General features: G+C 54.7%; 1 protein-coding gene across 3 annotated transcripts; it reads right to left on the bottom strand.

The window, feature by feature from the left end:
• Positions 1-5: 5 nt before the first annotated feature.
• On the bottom strand, positions 6-17,408 carry CACNB1 (calcium voltage-gated channel auxiliary subunit beta 1). 3 transcript variants are annotated; one of them, XM_029928986.1, is made up of 14 exons: positions 17,131-17,408; positions 14,569-14,655; positions 11,176-11,295; positions 9,960-10,082; positions 9,324-9,460; positions 9,030-9,106; positions 7,611-7,630; positions 7,258-7,338; positions 6,768-6,826; positions 6,494-6,603; positions 6,196-6,347; positions 2,983-3,078; positions 2,372-2,557; positions 6-470 (listed from the first exon to the last, which is right to left on the bottom strand). In XM_029928986.1, exons 1-14 carry the CDS (start codon positions 17,212-17,214, stop codon positions 6-8), a joined length of 1,797 nt encoding a protein of 598 aa, XP_029784846.1. In that variant the 5' UTR covers positions 17,215-17,408. The 3 variants fall into 3 exon arrangements, with proteins under 3 accessions (XP_029784846.1, XP_029784847.1, XP_029784848.1); XM_029928987.1 differs by lacking the exon at positions 7,258-7,338; XM_029928988.1 differs by lacking the exons at positions 6-470; positions 7,611-7,630 and adding an exon at positions 8,462-8,616 and having other exon boundaries at positions 2,169-2,557.
• Positions 17,409-18,438: the final 1,030 nt, after the last annotated feature.

Raw genomic sequence — 18,438 nt, forward strand, 5'->3', positions numbered from 1 at the left:
GCTTCTCAGCGGATGTAGACACCTCGCCCCCAGCCTTCCAGCTCATTCTTGTTGCGCCCCAAAACTGGACCCCCACCCTCTGCGCAGTAGCGGGCCTTATTCCGGCCGCGATTCCGGTTGTCGGTCAGCTCCTCTTCGTAGTCTTCTTCCTCATCCTCCCAGGATCCCTGCCGGGCTGGTGGGGTGCTCCCCCCTGCATGGTCTCCAAGCCCTGGGCCCTCTGAGGGGTCAGTTTCCATGTCCACACATGAGTCTCCTAGCTCCGTGTAGGCAGAGTTTCGGTTGCCAGAGGTGTCGGCATCAAACGTGTCTTGGCGAGACAGTGCCCGCAGGGTGCCCGCCCGGCCTGGTGGGTGGCTGCTGGGATAAAGGCCTGGGGGCTGGCCCAGCTCCCCTGGGTAGTCGTGCACGCTGGCGTGCTCCCCGGTGGCCCGTTCCAGCGACTGGTCCCCGGTAGCAAGGTAGGGTCCCTGGTTAGCAGACGGACAGCACACACCATGCAGATCAGGCAGGGGTGAGAGAGACACAACAAAGCAAGGTAGGTTAGTAACTGCACCAACATATTCAGCCTGGCTAAAGGAGGTGGGTACCGGCTCTAGGGGATGGGCAGCCAGGCAAATGGCTGGACAGCCCAGCCAGAGGACAGACCTCAGGGCATTTGCTCCTCCACTGAGACAGGAGGCTCCCAACATTCATAAGACACGAGGAGGCCTGAACTCTTCTGGTAACCATAGTAGAGAGCCCACGAACAATTAGTCATTGCTTCCTCAATGCACATCATTAATGCCACCTTGGGCTAAATCATCATTAACAGCTCATTAGTATCACCACTTGTTAGTGGTTGATTGGGTTAGTCACTGCCCCAGTTTTCCAAATATACTAAGGGGATTTCCGCTCAGAGCTCACTACCCCCAGCTCCTTCAGCCCAAACCAGACCCTAATTGCAGGCTTCCAGAGCCCCACACTCCCCCCATCCATTCCCTGGTCAGATAACAAACTTTTCAAGGCTGATGGGATTCCCCGGGTACCCCCAGCAAAGATCAGGACGGCAGGCTGGAGTAAGCCGATGGGTCTCTACCCCCCACTAGGGACAGTGAGGGGGCCCAACATGCACAGTGCCAAATGCCACATGAAGGTGATCTGATGGTCACTGTTACCACGGTGGTGGTTGGGTGAGAAGGCCTTGGGTGAGATGGCCTGCCACTTCAGGCTGGGTGACCCTGAGCAAATGACTCTCCTCTCTATGGCTCAGTTTCTCTGCGGTGGTGTGACGGGGATTAGACCAGTAGTTTCCAGGCTGTTCCCTGGAGACTGAGGGTGGAGTGGGAAGGGCACAAAAGTGCTTCAGGGGTCCCTGAGGAGGTGAAATGGAAGCCAAGCCACCAGCTTCCTCTGAGTACAGCAAGGACACTTTATATACCAAGCTTCCTTTTAAGTTTGAATGAACAAATGGGCTGTTACTGAAAACAAATTTGAAAAGCAATGGTCTTAGAATGATTTCATGGCTTTCTCCTGGCTCGAATCTAGAACCAAATAATGGTGTGAGCTCAGAGATGGGAAGCGGCTCCCGTGGGAGGAGGCCGAGCCAGGGCAGGGCACCCACAGGAGGGCCTTCCCTAGAATCTGTTTCACTGAGAGAAGGATGGAAGGTACGGCATCAACTTACAGAAGATGCTTCATTCTAGGTCCCCTCTGAGGAAACTTCTGGGGTTACAACTCTGGGAGAGGGGACAGTCTCTTTGGGTTTAATGGCCCTGCTCCGTGGGATTCCCTGGGTCTAAGAGCCCTAGATCTGTTGGGTCTAAAATGCTGTGACCTCTGTAGGGTCTAAAATGGGTGTAGGGGCACCTGGCTGGGTCGGTTGGTAGAGCATGCGACTCTTGATCTTGGGGTCATGAGTTCTAGCCCTACACGGGGCACAGAGATGACTATAAAAACTAAATTTAAAACCAAATAAAAATGAAATGAGTGTGGAGTCCAGTGAGTGAAAATATCAGTCTTCCTTATGGTTTCTTCCTAGTCTCTTGTCTCATAACAAGGTCCCGATCAGGTCTCATATCCAAAATCCCCTGGGGCAGCAGATGCAGTCCTGTGGGACCAGGCCCAGGGAGGCACCACCAGCCAGCCCCAAACCCATCAAAAACCACAGACACCAAAAGCTGCCACTCACCACATTTTTTACAAAATGAAGCTCTTCCCTTCCTCCCCCATGTTCCCTGCGCTCCAGTTCTGGGCCTTGGGCAGGAGAGGAGATGGAGGGGGAGACCTACATGGCGTGTTCCTGCTGCTGGGGCACCGACCTGGCCCGCTGCGAGGCCTCCAGCCCGCCCCAGAAGCTGAGATTCCTCCTGAGTGAGGTGAGCACCTGTACCTGGAGGTTGGAGACAGGGGCAGGGCTGGAGGCCAGAGCTGCAGTCGCCATGGTGCGGTTCAGCAGCGGATTGGGCGGAGTGCTGCTGGGCGGGTGTGTGGCCTTCCAATAGGCTTCCAAGTATTCAGCCAGGTGCTCGCAGGCATCCTCCAATTGGTTCTCGTCCAGGATGATGTCAAACATTTCCTGCGGAGGCGGGGTTAGGGGCAGGGCTGGGATGAGCTGGGCGTGACCAAGGGGGTGAGGGGTGTGGCCTGGGTGCAGTGGGTGGAGTCAGAAGGTTGAAGGACAAAGTTAAAAAGAAACCTCTGGATGTCCAGGAAAAGGAGGACTCTCAGATATATACATTGTCGGAGCTACCAAAGGTCTTGGTACCCAGACTAGCCCAACTCTCTCATTCTAGATAGAAGGCAACCAAAGCTGGAAGAGGGGCCGGCCTCTCCACAGAGAAGTGGTTCTTCCGGGGTCCAGCACTCTTCTCCCCAAAAGACCAGTGCACAATTAATAGACCCCACCCTGGTGCTCCTGGTCACTCTGCCTCTCGTGCAGGCCAGAGGAAACAGGACAACCCAAATGTCCCCCCTTCCCTTTCCCTGGGTCTGAGCACTCACAGGGGGACACTGCGCCAGCTTCTCTGAGGCCGCTATTTGGACATTGAGGTGTTTGGACTGAGACTTCCCTCGGGACTTGATGAGCCTCTGAAGTACCTGGTTTGGGAGGAGAGAGAGGAGCTAGAGGGGCCCCAACAATGCATGCATCAGAGAGGCAGGTCCTGACTGGAGCCAGTGTATCAGAGCCAGGGGGATGCTGGATGACTCTCAGCCCTGGCCACATCTTCACAAACGACCTCACCCACCCCGTGTCCATCCTTACACAAAGCACAGGCTCTCCTGGGAAGTGGCTACTTGAAAGGCAGTGATTCTCCTTCCTGAACCTTCCTGAACCCTCTAACCTTCGTCACAGGCTTCATTCACCAGGCAGACATCTCCCTGTTAACAGCAGCAGCCAGCCTTAAGGGACGCTGCTTGGTACAGGCACTATTCTGTGTTTTCTACATGGTCAATTCATTTAGTCCTGACAATCTCTCATTAGGTAGGCACTAGTACTATTCTCCTCTTAATAACAATAATGATAATGGTAAATAATAGCTAAACATAAAGCCACAGCCTTAACTAAATGGTCAAAGTTAACATCACCAATGACAACGATACCACGTGCCTCCTGATGCCACACACGCAGAGAGAGACACCGCTTTGGTGCTATTACCACCAAAAATGCAAAATTAAACCTCATCACAATGAAACACCAAGCAGACCCATGCTGAGGAACAGTCTACTAAATCAGTGGTCTGTACTCTTTAAAAATGTCGGTGTCATGAAAATCCAGGGAAGGCTGAGGAAATATTACAGTTTAAGAATGCTAAAGAGATAAACCAACTAAATGCAACCCACGATCCTGGGTCGAGGGGGAAATTGCCATAAAAGGCATTATTGGGACAACTGATGAAAAATGACAGACTATTTAAGATATTTCTTGGGGTGCCTGGGTGGTTCAGTCGGTTAAGCATCTGACCCTTGATTTAAGCTATGTCATGATCTCACGGTTCATGAGATCGAGCCCCCATGGGGCTCTGGACTGACAGCCCGAGACCCTACTTGGGATTCTCTTTCTCCCTCTCTCTCTGCCCCTCCCCTACTTGCATTTTCTCTCTTTTGATAAATAGATAGATAGATTAATTAATTAACTAATTAATTAATTTAGGGGCACCTTGGTGGCTCAGTCAGTTAAGTGCTTGACTTTGGCTCAGGTCGTGATCTTACAGTTCTTGAGTTCGAGCCCCGCATCAGGCTCTCTGCTGTCAGCGCAGAGCTGCTTCAGATCCTCTGTCCTCCTCTCTCTCTGTCCCTGCCCCGACTTGTGCATGCATACTCTCTCTTAAAAAATAAATTAACATTAAAAAAATAAACATTTTAAAATAATACAATATTTCTTGAATTTGGCAACTGTACTGTGGTTATGTAAATTAACATCCTCACTCTTAAGATATACTTGATGAAGTATTTAGGAATAAAGACATGATATCCACAATTTACTCTCAGATGGTTCAGAAAAAATATATATATATACATATAATACATATATAGAGAAAGATAAAGTAAATGTGGCAAAATGTTTAAAATTAGTGAATCTGAAGAGAACTGAATAATATACTTTAAATGACTGAGTTGAATGATGTGGGAATTAGCTCAATAAAGCTGTTAAAAAATGAGTGAATTTGGGCGCCTGGGTGGCTCAGTCGGTTAAGCATTCGGCTTCAGCTCAGGTCATGATCTCCGGTTTGTGGGTTCGAGCCCCACGTCGGGCTCTGTGCTGACAACTCAGAGCCTGAAGCCTGCTTCCAATTCTGTGTCTCCCTCTCTCTCTGCCCCTCCCCACTCATGCTCTGTCTCTGTCTCAGAAATAAATAAAACATTAAAATAAAAAAAAAGTTTTTTAAATGAGTGAATTTGAACGAAGGGCAGTCAGAGAATAGCAGTTCTCGGTACTCTCCTGGCAGCTTTTCTCTAGACTTGGAATAATTCCAAAACAAAAATCTTAAAAAAAAAAAAAAAAGTAAAAGCTATAGAACTTAGTAGGTACCAGGCACTTTGCAAGGGTAATCCACTTACGCAATCCTCACCACCACCATTTGCGGAGCCCTATTTTGCAGGCGAGGAAATGGGCACAGAGGAGTTAGGTGGTTTGTCCAAGGAGCACAGAGCTGGGGGAGCAGCAGAGCTGGGACATTAACTCTGGGCATTCTGGCTCCAGAGTCCCCACCCTCAACCTCAGTGACCAGTGGGGGAAACAGGAAGCATCTGTTAGTGTCTAGCTCCCAAAGTGTTTTGATATCCATTATCTCATCTGATCCTTTCAACCATCCAGGAAGTATTTAAACCCTATCATTCCCTTCACGGCTCACCGGAAACTGAGGACTCAGAAAGGTTAGGGTTAAGTAGCTGGGAAGTATCATGAAATGGTAAGAGTTACCGCCCTTGGTTGTCATCATGAATCAGACAGAACTCTGGGCTCTTTACATCATCACCTGAAATCCTCTCCACAATAACAAGGGAGGGATTTGAGTTCCCATTTTATAGGTGAAGAAACAGAGGCTCAGAGGCTAAATAAATCCTCCAAAGATCTCAAGCTCCAGAAAAAAACAACAACCAAACAACAAACTTTAATTGAATAATGAGTCAACCAGAGCAAAGACTTGAGCCCAATGCTATCGTCTAACTTCAAATACTTCCCATGAGTTCACCCTCCATGTTTCTCAACCCCCTACTAACATCTAGGAGGGAAAACTCACAGAGCTGCAGTATGAAAAATAAGTAAATTAGCCTTCCTACCGATTCATCGCTATCAAGGTCCAAGTGAGGACAGTGCAGCAAAAAGGGACAAAACCAAATGACAGAAAAGACCTCCCAACTGCCAAGTCGTTGGGTGATGCTGCAGCAAAAAGCCCAGAACTCTTTCAGCCTCCTCGGTCAAGGAGGGGAGGCCAACCAGAGTGGAGACAGGGGACTGGCCTGCATGACCCTATTAATGATATTTATACTGGGCAATACAGGATGAAGCACATTATACTAGACACTTTGCTAAGTGCTAAACATTCACATTAGGTTCAATCTTCACAATGTCCATTTGATGGAGTTTTACTGAGCAGACAAATGAGGCTCAGGGAGATTCAGTCACAGAATTAATAAGCAGTTGCTGAGATTTCAGACAGGCCACCCAACCCCAGAGCACTACTGTCCCCACTAGGGATAGGCTCCCGCACCCACCTTTGGAGAAGTAATCTTGATGTAAACAATGATGGGGGCCAGTGAGGTCTTGGAGAGCTGGGCTGGGTGGTTGATGGTGTCAGCATCCAGAGCAACCAACTGAAGGGTCCGGGCCAGCTCGAAGATTCGCTCAATCTCGCTCTGAACCTCAGCTGGGAGACACAGAGTCATGGGGGAGGGGGAATGTAGGGGAGCCTCCCCAAGAGACGGTGGGCAACATAACACTTCTGGAGATGTCCCCCTACACCCTCCCTTCCCACGCCTGGGCCCGGAAGCGGGGGTCGCATGGTGGGCTCACCCAGGCTGGAGCGTGTGTTGGAGCGCTCAATGATGATGTGTTTGCTGGGGTTGTTGAGGACTGACCGCTTAGCCAGGGAAATGTCCGCCGTCACACGAGTGATGGAGATCCTGAGGGATGGGCAAGGGGGATGAGGGGTCGAGATTGGCTGGAAGGTGTTGCCCACTCCCCAGGCCCCAGGCCCTAGCCCTCAGTCCAGGAGTCCTAGACTCATCATTCCAGCCACCCTGCCCACCCCCAGCAGCAGAGGGGTAGAGTGAGAGTGGGGTCTTACCTGCCATCAAATCGATGCTTCAGGAAGTCAAATAAAGCTTTCTGCATCATGTCTGTAACCTGAGTTTGGGGTTGGCGGGGGAGAAGTCAGGTGTGGGTGGGTTGCTGAATATTTACCCCCTCACATTCCATTTTCTTCTTAAATTCCTGAGATAAGTGGGCCTCTAAGAGGGGCGGGGGGGTGGTTCTTTCTGGGTCTAAGGGGCTTCCAATGGGGTCTCGATTTCAAACATTCTTCTAGGTGGTATCTCTGGGAGGACACTGCTGGGGAGGGAGGTTTCTGGAGGATGGAGGGAGAACCAGACACTTCTGAGTGGGCCTCCCAATGGGTCAGGCCCTCTGGGAGGCTTCTCTGAAGGCCTGTACCCTCTGGGGAGATACCCTGGGAATCTGGGCTTTTCCAAGAGATCTGTGTGGGGTATAAAACTTTCTGTAGCATCTCTCTAGAGGTCTGGGTCCCTCTGGGTCTACTCCCCTCTAGGGGCTCCTACCTCATAGCCCTTGAGCGACGGTCCCACCAGGATGATGGGCCTCATGGAAGGTACCACGTCATAGGGGGGCACATGCTCTGTCTGAGGGGGAAGCAGGGAGGGGAAAGCCCAGAATGGGGATGGCATTAGCCCCACTTCCCCAGCCTCCAGGTTCCCCCATGCATCCTGTCCTCCCCCTGGTCCCAGAGCCCAGATGTGGGGATTGAGGTGGGGTGGGGAGGGATGGCCAAGGAGAATCAGGAAGGGTGAGAGAAATGGGGGTCGGGGGGGAGGGCACAAGAATGGGTGTTAGAAGGTCCCACTAGCTCATCCCAGGAGGTGGGGAGGGAGACACAGAAAGCTGTGATACTCACCGACTTCTGCTTCTGTTTGGCTGGGTCCAGAGATTGCCAAGAGTGGGGAAGTGGGGGAGAGAGGGAGGGGCACCCAGGCAGGGGCAGAGGGCAAGGAAGGAACCAGGACAAGAGAGGGAGGGGGAGCGGGCGGACGAGGAGAGATAACAGGGCATGCGTGTTAGTGACAGACAGAGCCAGAGAGAGGGGACGGGACCCCATGCCACAGGGGAGCCAGAGATGGTCCCAAATCAGGGCTGGGAGGACTGACAGTCAACCCATAAGATTTGGGAATATTCAGACATACCCCTCCCCTTTCTGGGTCTTGGGAAAGAGCTGGGAAGGGTGACAGCCCCTAATCTGGTGCCCATCTCCTACCCCTAGTGCAGTCCAGGAAACTTCCCACTTTAAAGGTTCCTTTAACTGTTCTGCTGTGCAGCCAGGAGACGCCCATGTGCCCACCCTAGACCCAGAGAGTCCAAAAAGGACAAAGAAGGGGCACCATTCCAGTCTCCCCTTCACATGCAGGGGTGGGGGGCAAGCATGGAATATCCCAGTGCTAGTGAGGGATGAGATCAGGTTCATTACCACCAGACCCGGATTCCAGTGGTGGTGGGGTCAGGAGGTACAGCCTGCCAAGGGCAGGGGTGTTTCAGTTGCAAGAACCATCCTTTCCGGGGGGTGGGCCAGGGTGGGGTTGTGTACAGAGCTGGATGTGCCCATTGCCCGCCCCCTCCCTGCTCCTTGGCAGGAAGCCCTGCTCCCCACAGGATCAGGCCGGTACTGCATCTGAATCCCTTCTGGCCCCCTCCTCCTGCCCCAGAGCTGGGCCCTGACCTCTTGCCCTCTTGCCAGAAGGCAGCAAGAATTACCTTCTTGAAGAAGGGGATGCGTTTGCCATGGGGTGGCGGGGTGGTGACACTGCTAACACTAGTCTTGGCAGAGCCGCTCTGCTCCCCGAGCTCTGCCTCCTCGTCCTCTAGCTCTAGGGGGTCTAGTTCAAAGGCTAAGTTAGTCATTTCATTACCTGGACCGCAGTCAGGAGAGAGGAGGGAGGCGAGGTGGGGAGGAGTGGGATGGACATGGAGACACAGTACAGAAGGCAGGGATGGGATGGGGAAAAAAGAAAGAAGAAGAGGTGAATGGAACAGAGCTAGGAGAAATGAATGGGGGTAGGGTGGGGGAGTCAGGCAGAGAGATGGAGCTACCAAAGAAATGGGAAGGAGAGACATGAGAGAATGGGCACGGATGGGCCCGGCTTGTGGGGTACCCTACTCTTCACGGAGGGGGTACCACTGGAGGTGTTTGGAGGACTCAGGACTGGGGTGCCCCCTACTGCAGGGAAAGGAGGGGACAGGCAATGGGGAGACCACCCCACCCAGGAGCTCCTCCCTCCCACCCCACCCACACCCCGTTCCCTAAGGTGGCAATGGCTCTTACCACTGGCAGGGGGTGTGGGGCGGCGGGTGCCAGTCACCACGTCTCCCAGGCTGGAGCTGGAGTTGTCACCTGATTTGCTGTGTGGGCAGAGAGGCAAACGGAGCTGTGAGCGGAGGGGTGGGCGTGAGGGTGGGGGAACCTTGTTTGCTCATGTGCTGCCTGCCCCCCACTCCCCTGGAGACCCTCCAGCCCCACTGGCGATGTCGGAGGCAGCTCTGTGCGCCCAGGGCAGTGGGTCAACCCCTGAGGCCCTGTCCCAGCTGGATGGCCTCTCCGCGGTCCCCAGCTAGACACCTGGAGCTGAGGCGGTTCTGGCGCAGCTTCTGTTCCTGCAGAAGGCGCAGGCTGTCCAGTTTGACAGGGCTTGGGATGAAGCCAACCTCACAGCCTTCCTTCACCAGGCGCCCAATCCACCAGTCGTTATTGTATTTCTGCAAACAGCAGCGGGTGGGGTTGGAGAGACCAAGAGGGAGATTGGAGTGGCGGGCCAGCAGCTACCCTCAGGAGAAAACAGCCCTGGACCCGCCAACCCTGCCCAGGAGGTGGCACCTTCAAAGAGCCAGCCCCCTGCTCTAGCCTCGGAGCATAGCCTACAAGTCTCAGAACTCCCTCTGATGCCATGGACCACCCTGCCCCCAGCACATCCCGGTCCCTCGAAAGGCAGGGAGAGGAGGAAATGCTGACCCCTACGTGTGCCCGCACACTGCCTCTCCACCTCCAGGCCTCATCACAACCCCTCTCAACAACCATGTGACCTAGGCATCGCCACCCCATTGTACCAATGAAAATTAGAGGCTCAGAGACATGAGGAGATTTGTCTAAGGTCACACAGCAGATTCCACCAAGTTCTGCTTGGCTCAGAGCTCCAGCTGCCCATCTCCTGGTACCCACCACCCTGCCCTTCTTCCAGACACCAAGTGTTCTCTCCACCTCTTTGATGTGCAGGAAGTCCTTAGGCTCGAAGGTGATGGCCACTCCCTGCACCGGCACCTCATCCCCTGGAGATGGGTTGTAGCCGACATTTGTCCGCACAGCAAATGCCACTGGTTTGGTCTAGAGGAAGTGCATGGGGAGAATAACAACCAGAGGGTTACACCCCGACATAATGTACTGGGGTGGGGATGATGTCGAGGTTTGCTTTGTTGATCACTAAAATGTATACTGAATGGTTTCAGCAGTGTTCCTGTGTGTATGTTACATTTCACAATAAAAAAAAATTCAAATTTGAATTCAGCCTTCTCAGGATGGAGGGGGCCGTGGGGGATGGTAAGTATTAGCCCAGAATGAGACCCGAAAGAATATTAGTAATCATAATAAGAACAGTAGCAGGGCGCCTGGGTGGCTCAGTCGGGTAGGCGTCAGGCTTCGGCTCAGGACATGATCTCACAGTTCGTGAGTTCGAGCCCCACATCAGGCTCTGTGCTGACAGCTAGCTCAGAACCTGGAGCCTGCTTCAGATTCTGGATCTCCCTCTCTCTCTGACCCTCCGCTGCTTGCATTGTCTCTCTCTGTCTCTCAAAAATAAATAAAAAAACATTAAGAACAAAACAAAACAGTAGCTATCATTCACTGTTCTAGGCATCGTGTGAAACATTTCACAAGCATTACTTCATTTATTCATCACAAAAACTTTAGGAAGTTAACTACTGGGGAGCCCAGCAAGCTCGGTCAGTGAAGCGTGCAACTCTTGTTCTCAGGGTTGTGAGTTCAAGCCCCACATCAGGTGTAGAGATTACTTAAAAGGAAAATAATAAAGTCTTTTAAAAATCAAAAAAGAAGTTAAATACTATTATTATCTTCATTTTAATGAATGAGAAGATTAAAGTTCAGTAAGGTTAAATGGCTTGCCTAAGATCACACAGCTAAAAAGAGTCAGCCCAAGAAGTATGACTCCAGAAGGAAATGGAAAGTCTCAAGTTCTTATTACATATAGAGACACTATTAAGCACTTATTATACTACATAAGAAAGCAAGTAGTGTAGCCCACATTTTACAGCTGTAAGACAGAGGCACATCGAGGCCCTGGGGTATACCAGCTAAGAAGTGGCTGGACCAAGCCTTGACCCCGGCTCTGTCCAGGCCATCTCTGAGGCCTGGGGGCATGAGAAATAATGCCAGCACAGCCCTCTGATTCTGTATTTCTCACCTTGGCTTTCTCAAGCTGAGCTAATGCCTGGCGTTCTGCCTCTTTCCTTAAGGCTTCCCGGTCCTCCTCCAGAGACACGTCAGAGTCCGATGGGCGGCTGGTGTAGGACTCCGCTGAGCCCTGAAAACAGACAGGGCCAGCTCAGGGCCAATACTGCCTCCCAAGTTCTGGGCGTACGGAAGGCACAGAGGTACCAGCCACCTATCATGGATGCCTCAAGCCCCAGGCAGCCCTGCGTGATGCCACAGGGGCTACGAAAAGATGGCATTAGATGAGAGTTCCCCAGGGACTGAGATTTGCAGGCCCCTGGGGAAAGTGTGGCCCTAGGAAGGGTGAAAGCAGCAAGCAGAGGGTTAAGGCAGGTCCAAGGACAGCTGCTTGGGGCCCAGGGAGGGGTGGGAATCTGATAGGGGCACCATGCAGGGGAGGAGTGCCAGGGGATGAGTCTCCACTCCCTGTTCCTCCTTCCCTCTCCTGCCACCCGGCACCAGCTGAGATAGACTAAGTAGAGGCCCACTGAGTCCTTCCAGGGACAGCAGCCCCAGCTTAGGCCTGAGCTCTCTGCACTGTGGGCCGTGGGCAGCCTGCTCTTGCCCTGCACGATGGGGCTGCCAAAACTTTGGCTATCTTCTGCTCAGAGGTGAGGGAAGATAGATCCCCACTTCTCTGGCCAGAATCAGAGGAGCTCCAACCCCCCGGCTCTCACAAGATACAAAAGCAAACCCAAGACTCCTGGGGTAGTGCAGGCAGAAGAGGCAAGTTCACATCGGGACATGGGACAGGCCTTTCTCCAATACGAGGGCTACTGACTGCTTAGGGCAAGGCAGGCCCAGAAATCTGGCTGTGCCAGGAAGCTGGCCTCGACCACACTGACCATCCCAGAGCCCAAGGAGCTCCATCAGGAATGCAGGCATATGCCTAAGACAGGTAGCCTGTCCAGACCCTACGTGTCAATGAACATGCTTATTCACCAGTGTGCTTGGATGTACAACGTCAAATGTGTTTAGAAGGGTGCGTTCTATGGTATGTGCTGGATGGACATGACTGAATGCACAGAGGGGCAGGTGAGCACGAACAGGGGAGCGGGCTAGGTTTCAGTGTCCCTGACGGTGTGCGGCACGTGAGGGCAGGGTCCAAGAGGTGTGAATCTGTGTGACTGGGCAGCGGTGGTATTGCTACAGGGACAGGAGGTGATGTGGGGCAAGAGCAGGACTGCAGACATGTGAAGGTTCTTTCCTGAGGCCACAAAAGGGTCACTTGGCCAGGAATGCCCATTAGCTTGTTATGGAGGGGACCTAGGAAAGAGAAGAAACTAAGTCCCACCTCCCTCGGGAGGGCCCTGGTCATTAGCTAGTGAGGCTGCCCATTCCTTGCCCAGTCAGACTACAAAAATGGGAGGCTCTTGGGGCGCCTGGGTGGCTCAGTCGGTTGAGCCTCCGGCTTCGGCTCAGGTCAGATCTCACGTTCGTGGGTTCGAGCCCCGCGTCGGGCTCTGTGCTGACAGCTCAGAGCCTGGAGCCTGCTTCCGGTTCTGTGTCTCCTTCTCTCTCTGCCCCTCCCCCTCTCATGCTCTGTCTCTCTCTGTATTAAAAATAAATAAAACATTAAAAAAATATTAAAAAAAAAAATGGGAGGCTCTCGAAGGTGCAAGATCAGGGTCCGGGTGGAGACACTAATGGAAGATAGGAAAGAGACAAAAAGGAAAGAGAGTGAAATCCAGCTAACCTACCACTCTCCATGCCTCCTGAGGGGAGCCCTCAGAGTCAGGGAGACAGATGCCCAGAGAGCCAGAGAAACAGACCCAGACACAGGGTGGTAGAGATGCATTTACTGATCCTAACACACATACGCACACACGCACATACGCAGACATGCACGCACAGAGACATATCAGAAATGGCAGGAGCAGGAATGGTGAGGAGACAAGGAGACAGGCTGGAGTGAGACATCCCCCTCTCCGCCCCGCCACCCACCAGCTTTCCCTTTGGGGCTGCTCCCACCCATCCCTTCCCCATCCCTGGCTCACCACTACGAGGGTCCGGCTGGGCGCCTCCATCCCGGCGCCCTCAGTGCCTGGCCCTGCTGGCCTAGGGGGTGGCCCAAACTGTCCGTTCCCCCGGGGGGCTCAGGTTACAAGCAGAGTTGCTACATGTGCAAACTGCGAGGGTATATTTAGCTCAGAGATGTGGCAAGGCCTGCTCCCCCACTCCCTGCCACCTACTGGGGGTCAGAGAGAGGGAGCTGAGAGGAGGAAGGGTTAGAGGCTGGGGTCTGATCCCCTGTGGTGGCAAACACTGAAGGAACTAAGGCCCTTTTCTGTCAAGAGGCATCACACTGAGCACAGTGTCATTCCTGCTAGCCCTGGCCCTGGTCCAGCCCTGCAACAGGAGGAAGGAGGAAAAGACTGCCGAAAGGACTTCCCATCCATCTGTGTACTTGGGAGATGCCGGGATGAAGGGCTCCCTGTCTGACCCTCTCAAGTCACAGGTGGCAAGCGTCGTGGAGACAGAAGAATCAAAAAGAAGGGCTTGCTCCAATCTGTGGTGGATCTGCATGGCACCAGCCTCTCTCCAGCCCGAGGGGGGCTGACCTCCCTTCTGTCCTCTGCCCTCACGTGCCCTTCCCGTTTCCTCTCCGGCATACTCCCTTTCCTGGTCTGATCCCAAGCCTTTCTCGCCTTTTTTGGGTACCAGGCTTTGTTGAGATGCTCTGTAGTCATAGCAACCACATGCCTCTCTGGCTGCCTCTTCCTGAGCCTGAGATGGCCTGGGGTTGAGAATGAGAACACAGAGGAGAATGGCATCTTCCTGACTGAGAACAGAAGACCCCAGAAAGCTATTCAGTTATCTCCCTTGGCTCAGGGGTGCTGGGCTCTCTGAAACCAACTCGCTCCTGCCCTCACCACTACCAACACACTTTCTCTCTGCATATTAAAGAACAGTCATAGCTGGACGTGTGGTGGGCCTTTCTCTGACCCTTACCTAACAGGGGCTCCAGGGATCCAAATGACCTGGCTCTACATTTCTTAGGCTCTGCCTCTACCCCACGCTGTCACAGATTCTGGGGGAGGACATGGAAGCAGACAGCCGGCAGGGGGAGTGGGTGACAGCCCGAAGCAAGCTAGAAGGAGGCAGGCTGTCCCTGAAAGAGATGACGCAGGCAGGCAGCAGGGGCTGATGCCTGGAGCTGGGGGAGGGGCGGGGCGGGGGCCGAGGGAGTGGGTGCAGCTGACAGTATATGCGGAGGTCACCGGGGTAAGGGTGATGGGACGGTTCCAGGCAGGTGACAAATGACATGGGGGAGGGTGCCTGGAGAAAGCCTCAGATCCAGCTCACCAATGCTGGTCTCCACCAACCAGCCACCTCCTTCCTCTCAGCCCAGCCTCCCCATTACCTGGCGGACAAAACTGTTGGATGTCGTATCCGAGGACGTGCTCCCATCAGACCTTTTGAACCGCCCTTTCCTCTTGCTGTATTTGCCCTGGAGAAGCCAGGAAGGGACAAGAGTGGAATCAGAAAGGGCCTTTTCCAACCCTCATCCCATGAAGCCCAGAGCTTACAGCCAAGCCTGGGGAATATCAGCCCCTGATCTGAACGACCCCACCCCCATCTTCTTCCGGAGATGGTACAGCCCTGACCACAGCCGTGAGGTGGGGGACAGTGCAAGAGAGCCTCAGGAAGCACACACAGAAACCCCCAAACCAAGCCAGAGAGGCTGGGAATGGAGAGGTGCTGAGAAGCTGGAGGCTCATTAGGCAGCAAAGCTAATTAAGATGCTGGGCAGACTGCAGAGGCTTCCCAGGAAGGGAGAGGCTGCCCGCAGTGTTAAGGGGGCCAAGAGAACTGGGGAAAGTCCCCCTCCCTTTCCCCCTCAGCCGGAGCAGAGGGGGCCGAGAGTGCCTGTGGCCCCCAGAGAGAAGAGGAATCGCCAACCCAGGCCCAGCTTAGCTCTTCCCATGACCGAACCTTGCCTTCATTTTTCCGCAGAGTGGGGAGGGGAGTGGCAGCTCTCAGCTCTGGGAGACCCAAAACTAGATTTCCGGGGAGGGGGCTGAAGGGAGTGGAGCATGGAACTGTATTTAGAAAGGAAACATCTAACCCCAACCCATCCCAGTGGGCACCCCCCCACCCCAACCCCGCAAGACTTGTCCTCAGCCCCCTCCTCATAATCACAGTGGTCACACCCCTCCCTTCAGGGAAAGGGACCAAGTTTCCACTCTCTGACCCCTGGCTGCCACTGCCTCTGCCCAGTCCCCATGGTCCCCACCAGGCTGCATCAAGTTCAATGCCACTCAGCCCTCCCCCAAGACAAGCCCAGGACACAATCTCCCCCCGCCCCACTGGGTTCCTGGGGTAGGCTGGCTCAGTCTCACTGGCTGGGCTCCTGGCTTGGGTGGAGTGGACACTGCCTGACCTCTCGAGCAGCCACACATTCAGGTATTTCCAGGCCTCCTGTAAAAGGAGCTGCTTCCTTGCCCTTCTTAACTCACATACACATGTGGCCCCAGGCCAGTCCAAAGTAAGGTGGGGGGGAATGATTGAGGGTTCAGGCCCTCCAAGCCCTTGCCCTCACCCTCAATCCTAGAGTTTCTTTGCCAAAGAAGCTAGATAAGACATGATCACGTTAGGGGCTTTGGTTCCTTCGGCCTGAGTACAAGGAGCATGGATAGATGGGAGAGAAGGGTACCTGGGAACACTTCAAAAATCCTCCCTCCCATCTCCTTCTTTCAAACCAGGCAAATACCCAACCTCTAGGATTGAGGAGCCTTACAAACTTAAGAGGATCTTTCAGTGAGCCCCAGACTCTCTTTCACCACACCACCACCACCACCACCCCAGGATGGGAAAAGGGAGTGGCACCCAGAGAGACAGGGGACAGCTGAAAGGAAGGCCCCAGTCAGCTGCCTCCCAGGATCCAAGGGGCCTAGGGTGGAGAAGGGAGGTATTTTTAGGTCTAACCTGCTCTCCCCACCCCCATGCCCATCAACCACATTATCATGGTGGTTACAGTTTCTCTAGGCTGGCCACAGCAAGAGAAGAGTTAATGGTATGCTAGCCTTGGAGTGTTGCCAGATTAGAGAACGGCCTTGTCCCAAAGAAATCCCTTGGTAGGACCACCCTAGACCCTAACCAGACACCCCAGATCCAGCTGGTCACTCTGTGGGCACACACCACACCCAAGAATGTCCCTTCCTGAGGATAACACAGGATGTAGGAAAAGTGTGAGTAGGGGTGGGGCACAGACACCCCCCCACTACCCAGGTAACACAGCTTCTTCCCCTCCAGGACAGTGAGTTGGCATCCATCCAACTTTCCAAACTTTGGAGGCGTTTTCTAAGGCTGGGGAGGAGAGGGGGGTGGAGAAAGAAAGATAATGTGGGTGTTGGGATAGGGAAGCTGGTCCAAAATAGGGATGTAGCTGATGTGCCAAGAAGGGGGGGGGGGGGTGTCTAGCCCAGGGCTGGCCCCTTCCCCATCCTCTAAGGCCAGTGTCTGCGGCTCTGAAGGCCTGCTGGCACCGCCCTGACCATCGCCTCGGCCATCACCCAGTGCCACCCCCGCCCCACCCACCCCCGCCTGGCGCCCCTGAGCGTGCTCTGCGTCGCCCCCTTGCCTGAGCTCGCTCTCCAGCCTCCCTCAACCCCCGGATGCCCCGCCAGCACCCCGACTCTCAACCCATGGAGCCGGTACCCAAGCAGCAGAGACCCTGACGCTGGGGAGCCGAGGCGAGGATGGCAGGCGGCCCGATCGCCCCCTCCCCGCTCCGCCAAACCGCAGCTCAACTCCGGGCCAAGCGCCCATCAATCATTAACCCGCAGGGATTGGGGGCGCGCAGGCGCCCCTCGCCCCTCCGCGCCGGGCACATAACTCCTTCTTCCCCGGCGTCCCTCGAGCCGACCCCACAAGGTCCGCGGGAACGGCCCCCCTACCCTTGGGCCCGGCCACCACACCTCACCTGCGGGCTGGGGTCGAAGACCTCCATGGGGATTTCCTGGGAGGGTGGGTAAGGGCTCCGGGACATGCTGGTCTTCTGGACCATGGAGAGGAGCCTCCCCTCCGGCCGCCGGCCCGGCCCAGCCGGACGCCCTCAGCGCATGAGAGAGGCCGTCGGAACCGAGAGCAGCGCAGCGCAGCCGGTACCCGCTCCAGCCACCTGGCCCGGCCTTCGGCTGCCCTCTTCCTGCCTCCCGTCCCTCCTCCCGCTCTCTCCTCTGCTGCCGCTGCCGCCGCCTCCTCCGCCCCTGAAGGCTCAGCATCTCCCCCCGCCCCCTCCGCTCCCACCTGCCCCTCCTTCCCTCCGCCCTCCCTCCCTCCGCCCGCCCCGGCCCCGCCCCTCGCAGCCCCTCAGCAGGCTCCGCACAGACAATGGGAGGGCTGCAGGAGCGAGGCACGCCCCTCCTGGCTCTGGGAGGGGGTGAGCGCCGGGCGCGGACCGGCCTGGGAGGACGGCGGCCCCTCTGGGTCTAGGGGTGGAGGGAGGAGTAAAATCCTGCCTTGGGGCAGGGAGCGGGGGCCGCGGTTTACCGGTGGATGCCAAGCGCTGAGGGAGGTGAAGCGCGGATTGGCACGCCCCCCCCACCCGCTTCCGTCCCAAACTGCTCGCACTTAGCCTGTCTGTCCCTTCCACTCCAGTTTGGGCCGCCGGAACTTCCCGATCCCGTTGATCCTGGGACCTGGCGTTAACTCCTTTCTCCCCGGTGTGGGCCTAGGCTAACGTGAACCTAACAGAAAGGCCCCTCTCCCTCCCCACAGAACCGTGCCGGCCGGCTGGCCAGACAACCTGAGGCTGAGGCTGGGGGTGAGAAGGATGTCCAAAGGGAGTGCGCAACACAGACAACTAGAAATCCCAGAGACCCAGGAGTTTTTCTGCCCTAGTCCCTAGAATCCCCCCAGACCCTTCCAAGAAGGCAAGGTCCCTGTTCCTTGGAAGAGAGGAGAGGGTGGGAAGAAATGTGGATTGAGAGAGGAGAGTAGCTAAAATCGAATCTAGTGACTTTTTTTTTTTAGTTTTCTCATTTTATTTATTTTAATTTTTTATTTATTTTTGAGAAAGAGAGAGAGAGAGAGAGAGAGAGAGAGAGAGACAGCGTGAGCAGGGGAGGGTCAGAGAGAGAGGGAGACAGAATCTGAAGACACGCTGCTCCAGGCTCTGAGCCAACTAGCTGTCAGCACAGAGCCTGACTCGGGCCTCGAACACTCAAACCGTGAGATCATGAGCTGAGCCAGAGTCAGTCGAACACTTAACTGACTGAGCCACCCAGGT

The sequence above is a fragment of the Suricata suricatta genome, chromosome 17 (genome assembly GCF_006229205.1).
Source record: "Suricata suricatta isolate VVHF042 chromosome 17, meerkat_22Aug2017_6uvM2_HiC, whole genome shotgun sequence".
Lineage (NCBI taxonomy): Eukaryota > Metazoa > Chordata > Mammalia > Carnivora > Herpestidae > Suricata > Suricata suricatta.

Bases quoted from the DNA above. Each gene is read 5' to 3' on its own strand.
- CACNB1 (XM_029928986.1), bottom strand. From the start codon at position 17,214: ATGGTCCAGAAGACCAGCATGTCCCGGAGCCCTTACCCACCCTCCCAG. The intron at 6,827-7,257 runs GTAGGAGCCCCT...CCCCAAACTCAG, and splicing joins CGTCGCTCAAGGGCTATGAG to GTTACAGACATGATGCAGAA. The intron at 471-2,371 runs GTACAGGTGCTC...TCTGCTAACCAG, and splicing joins CCCCTGTCTCCAACCTCCAG to GGACCCTACCTTGCTACCGG.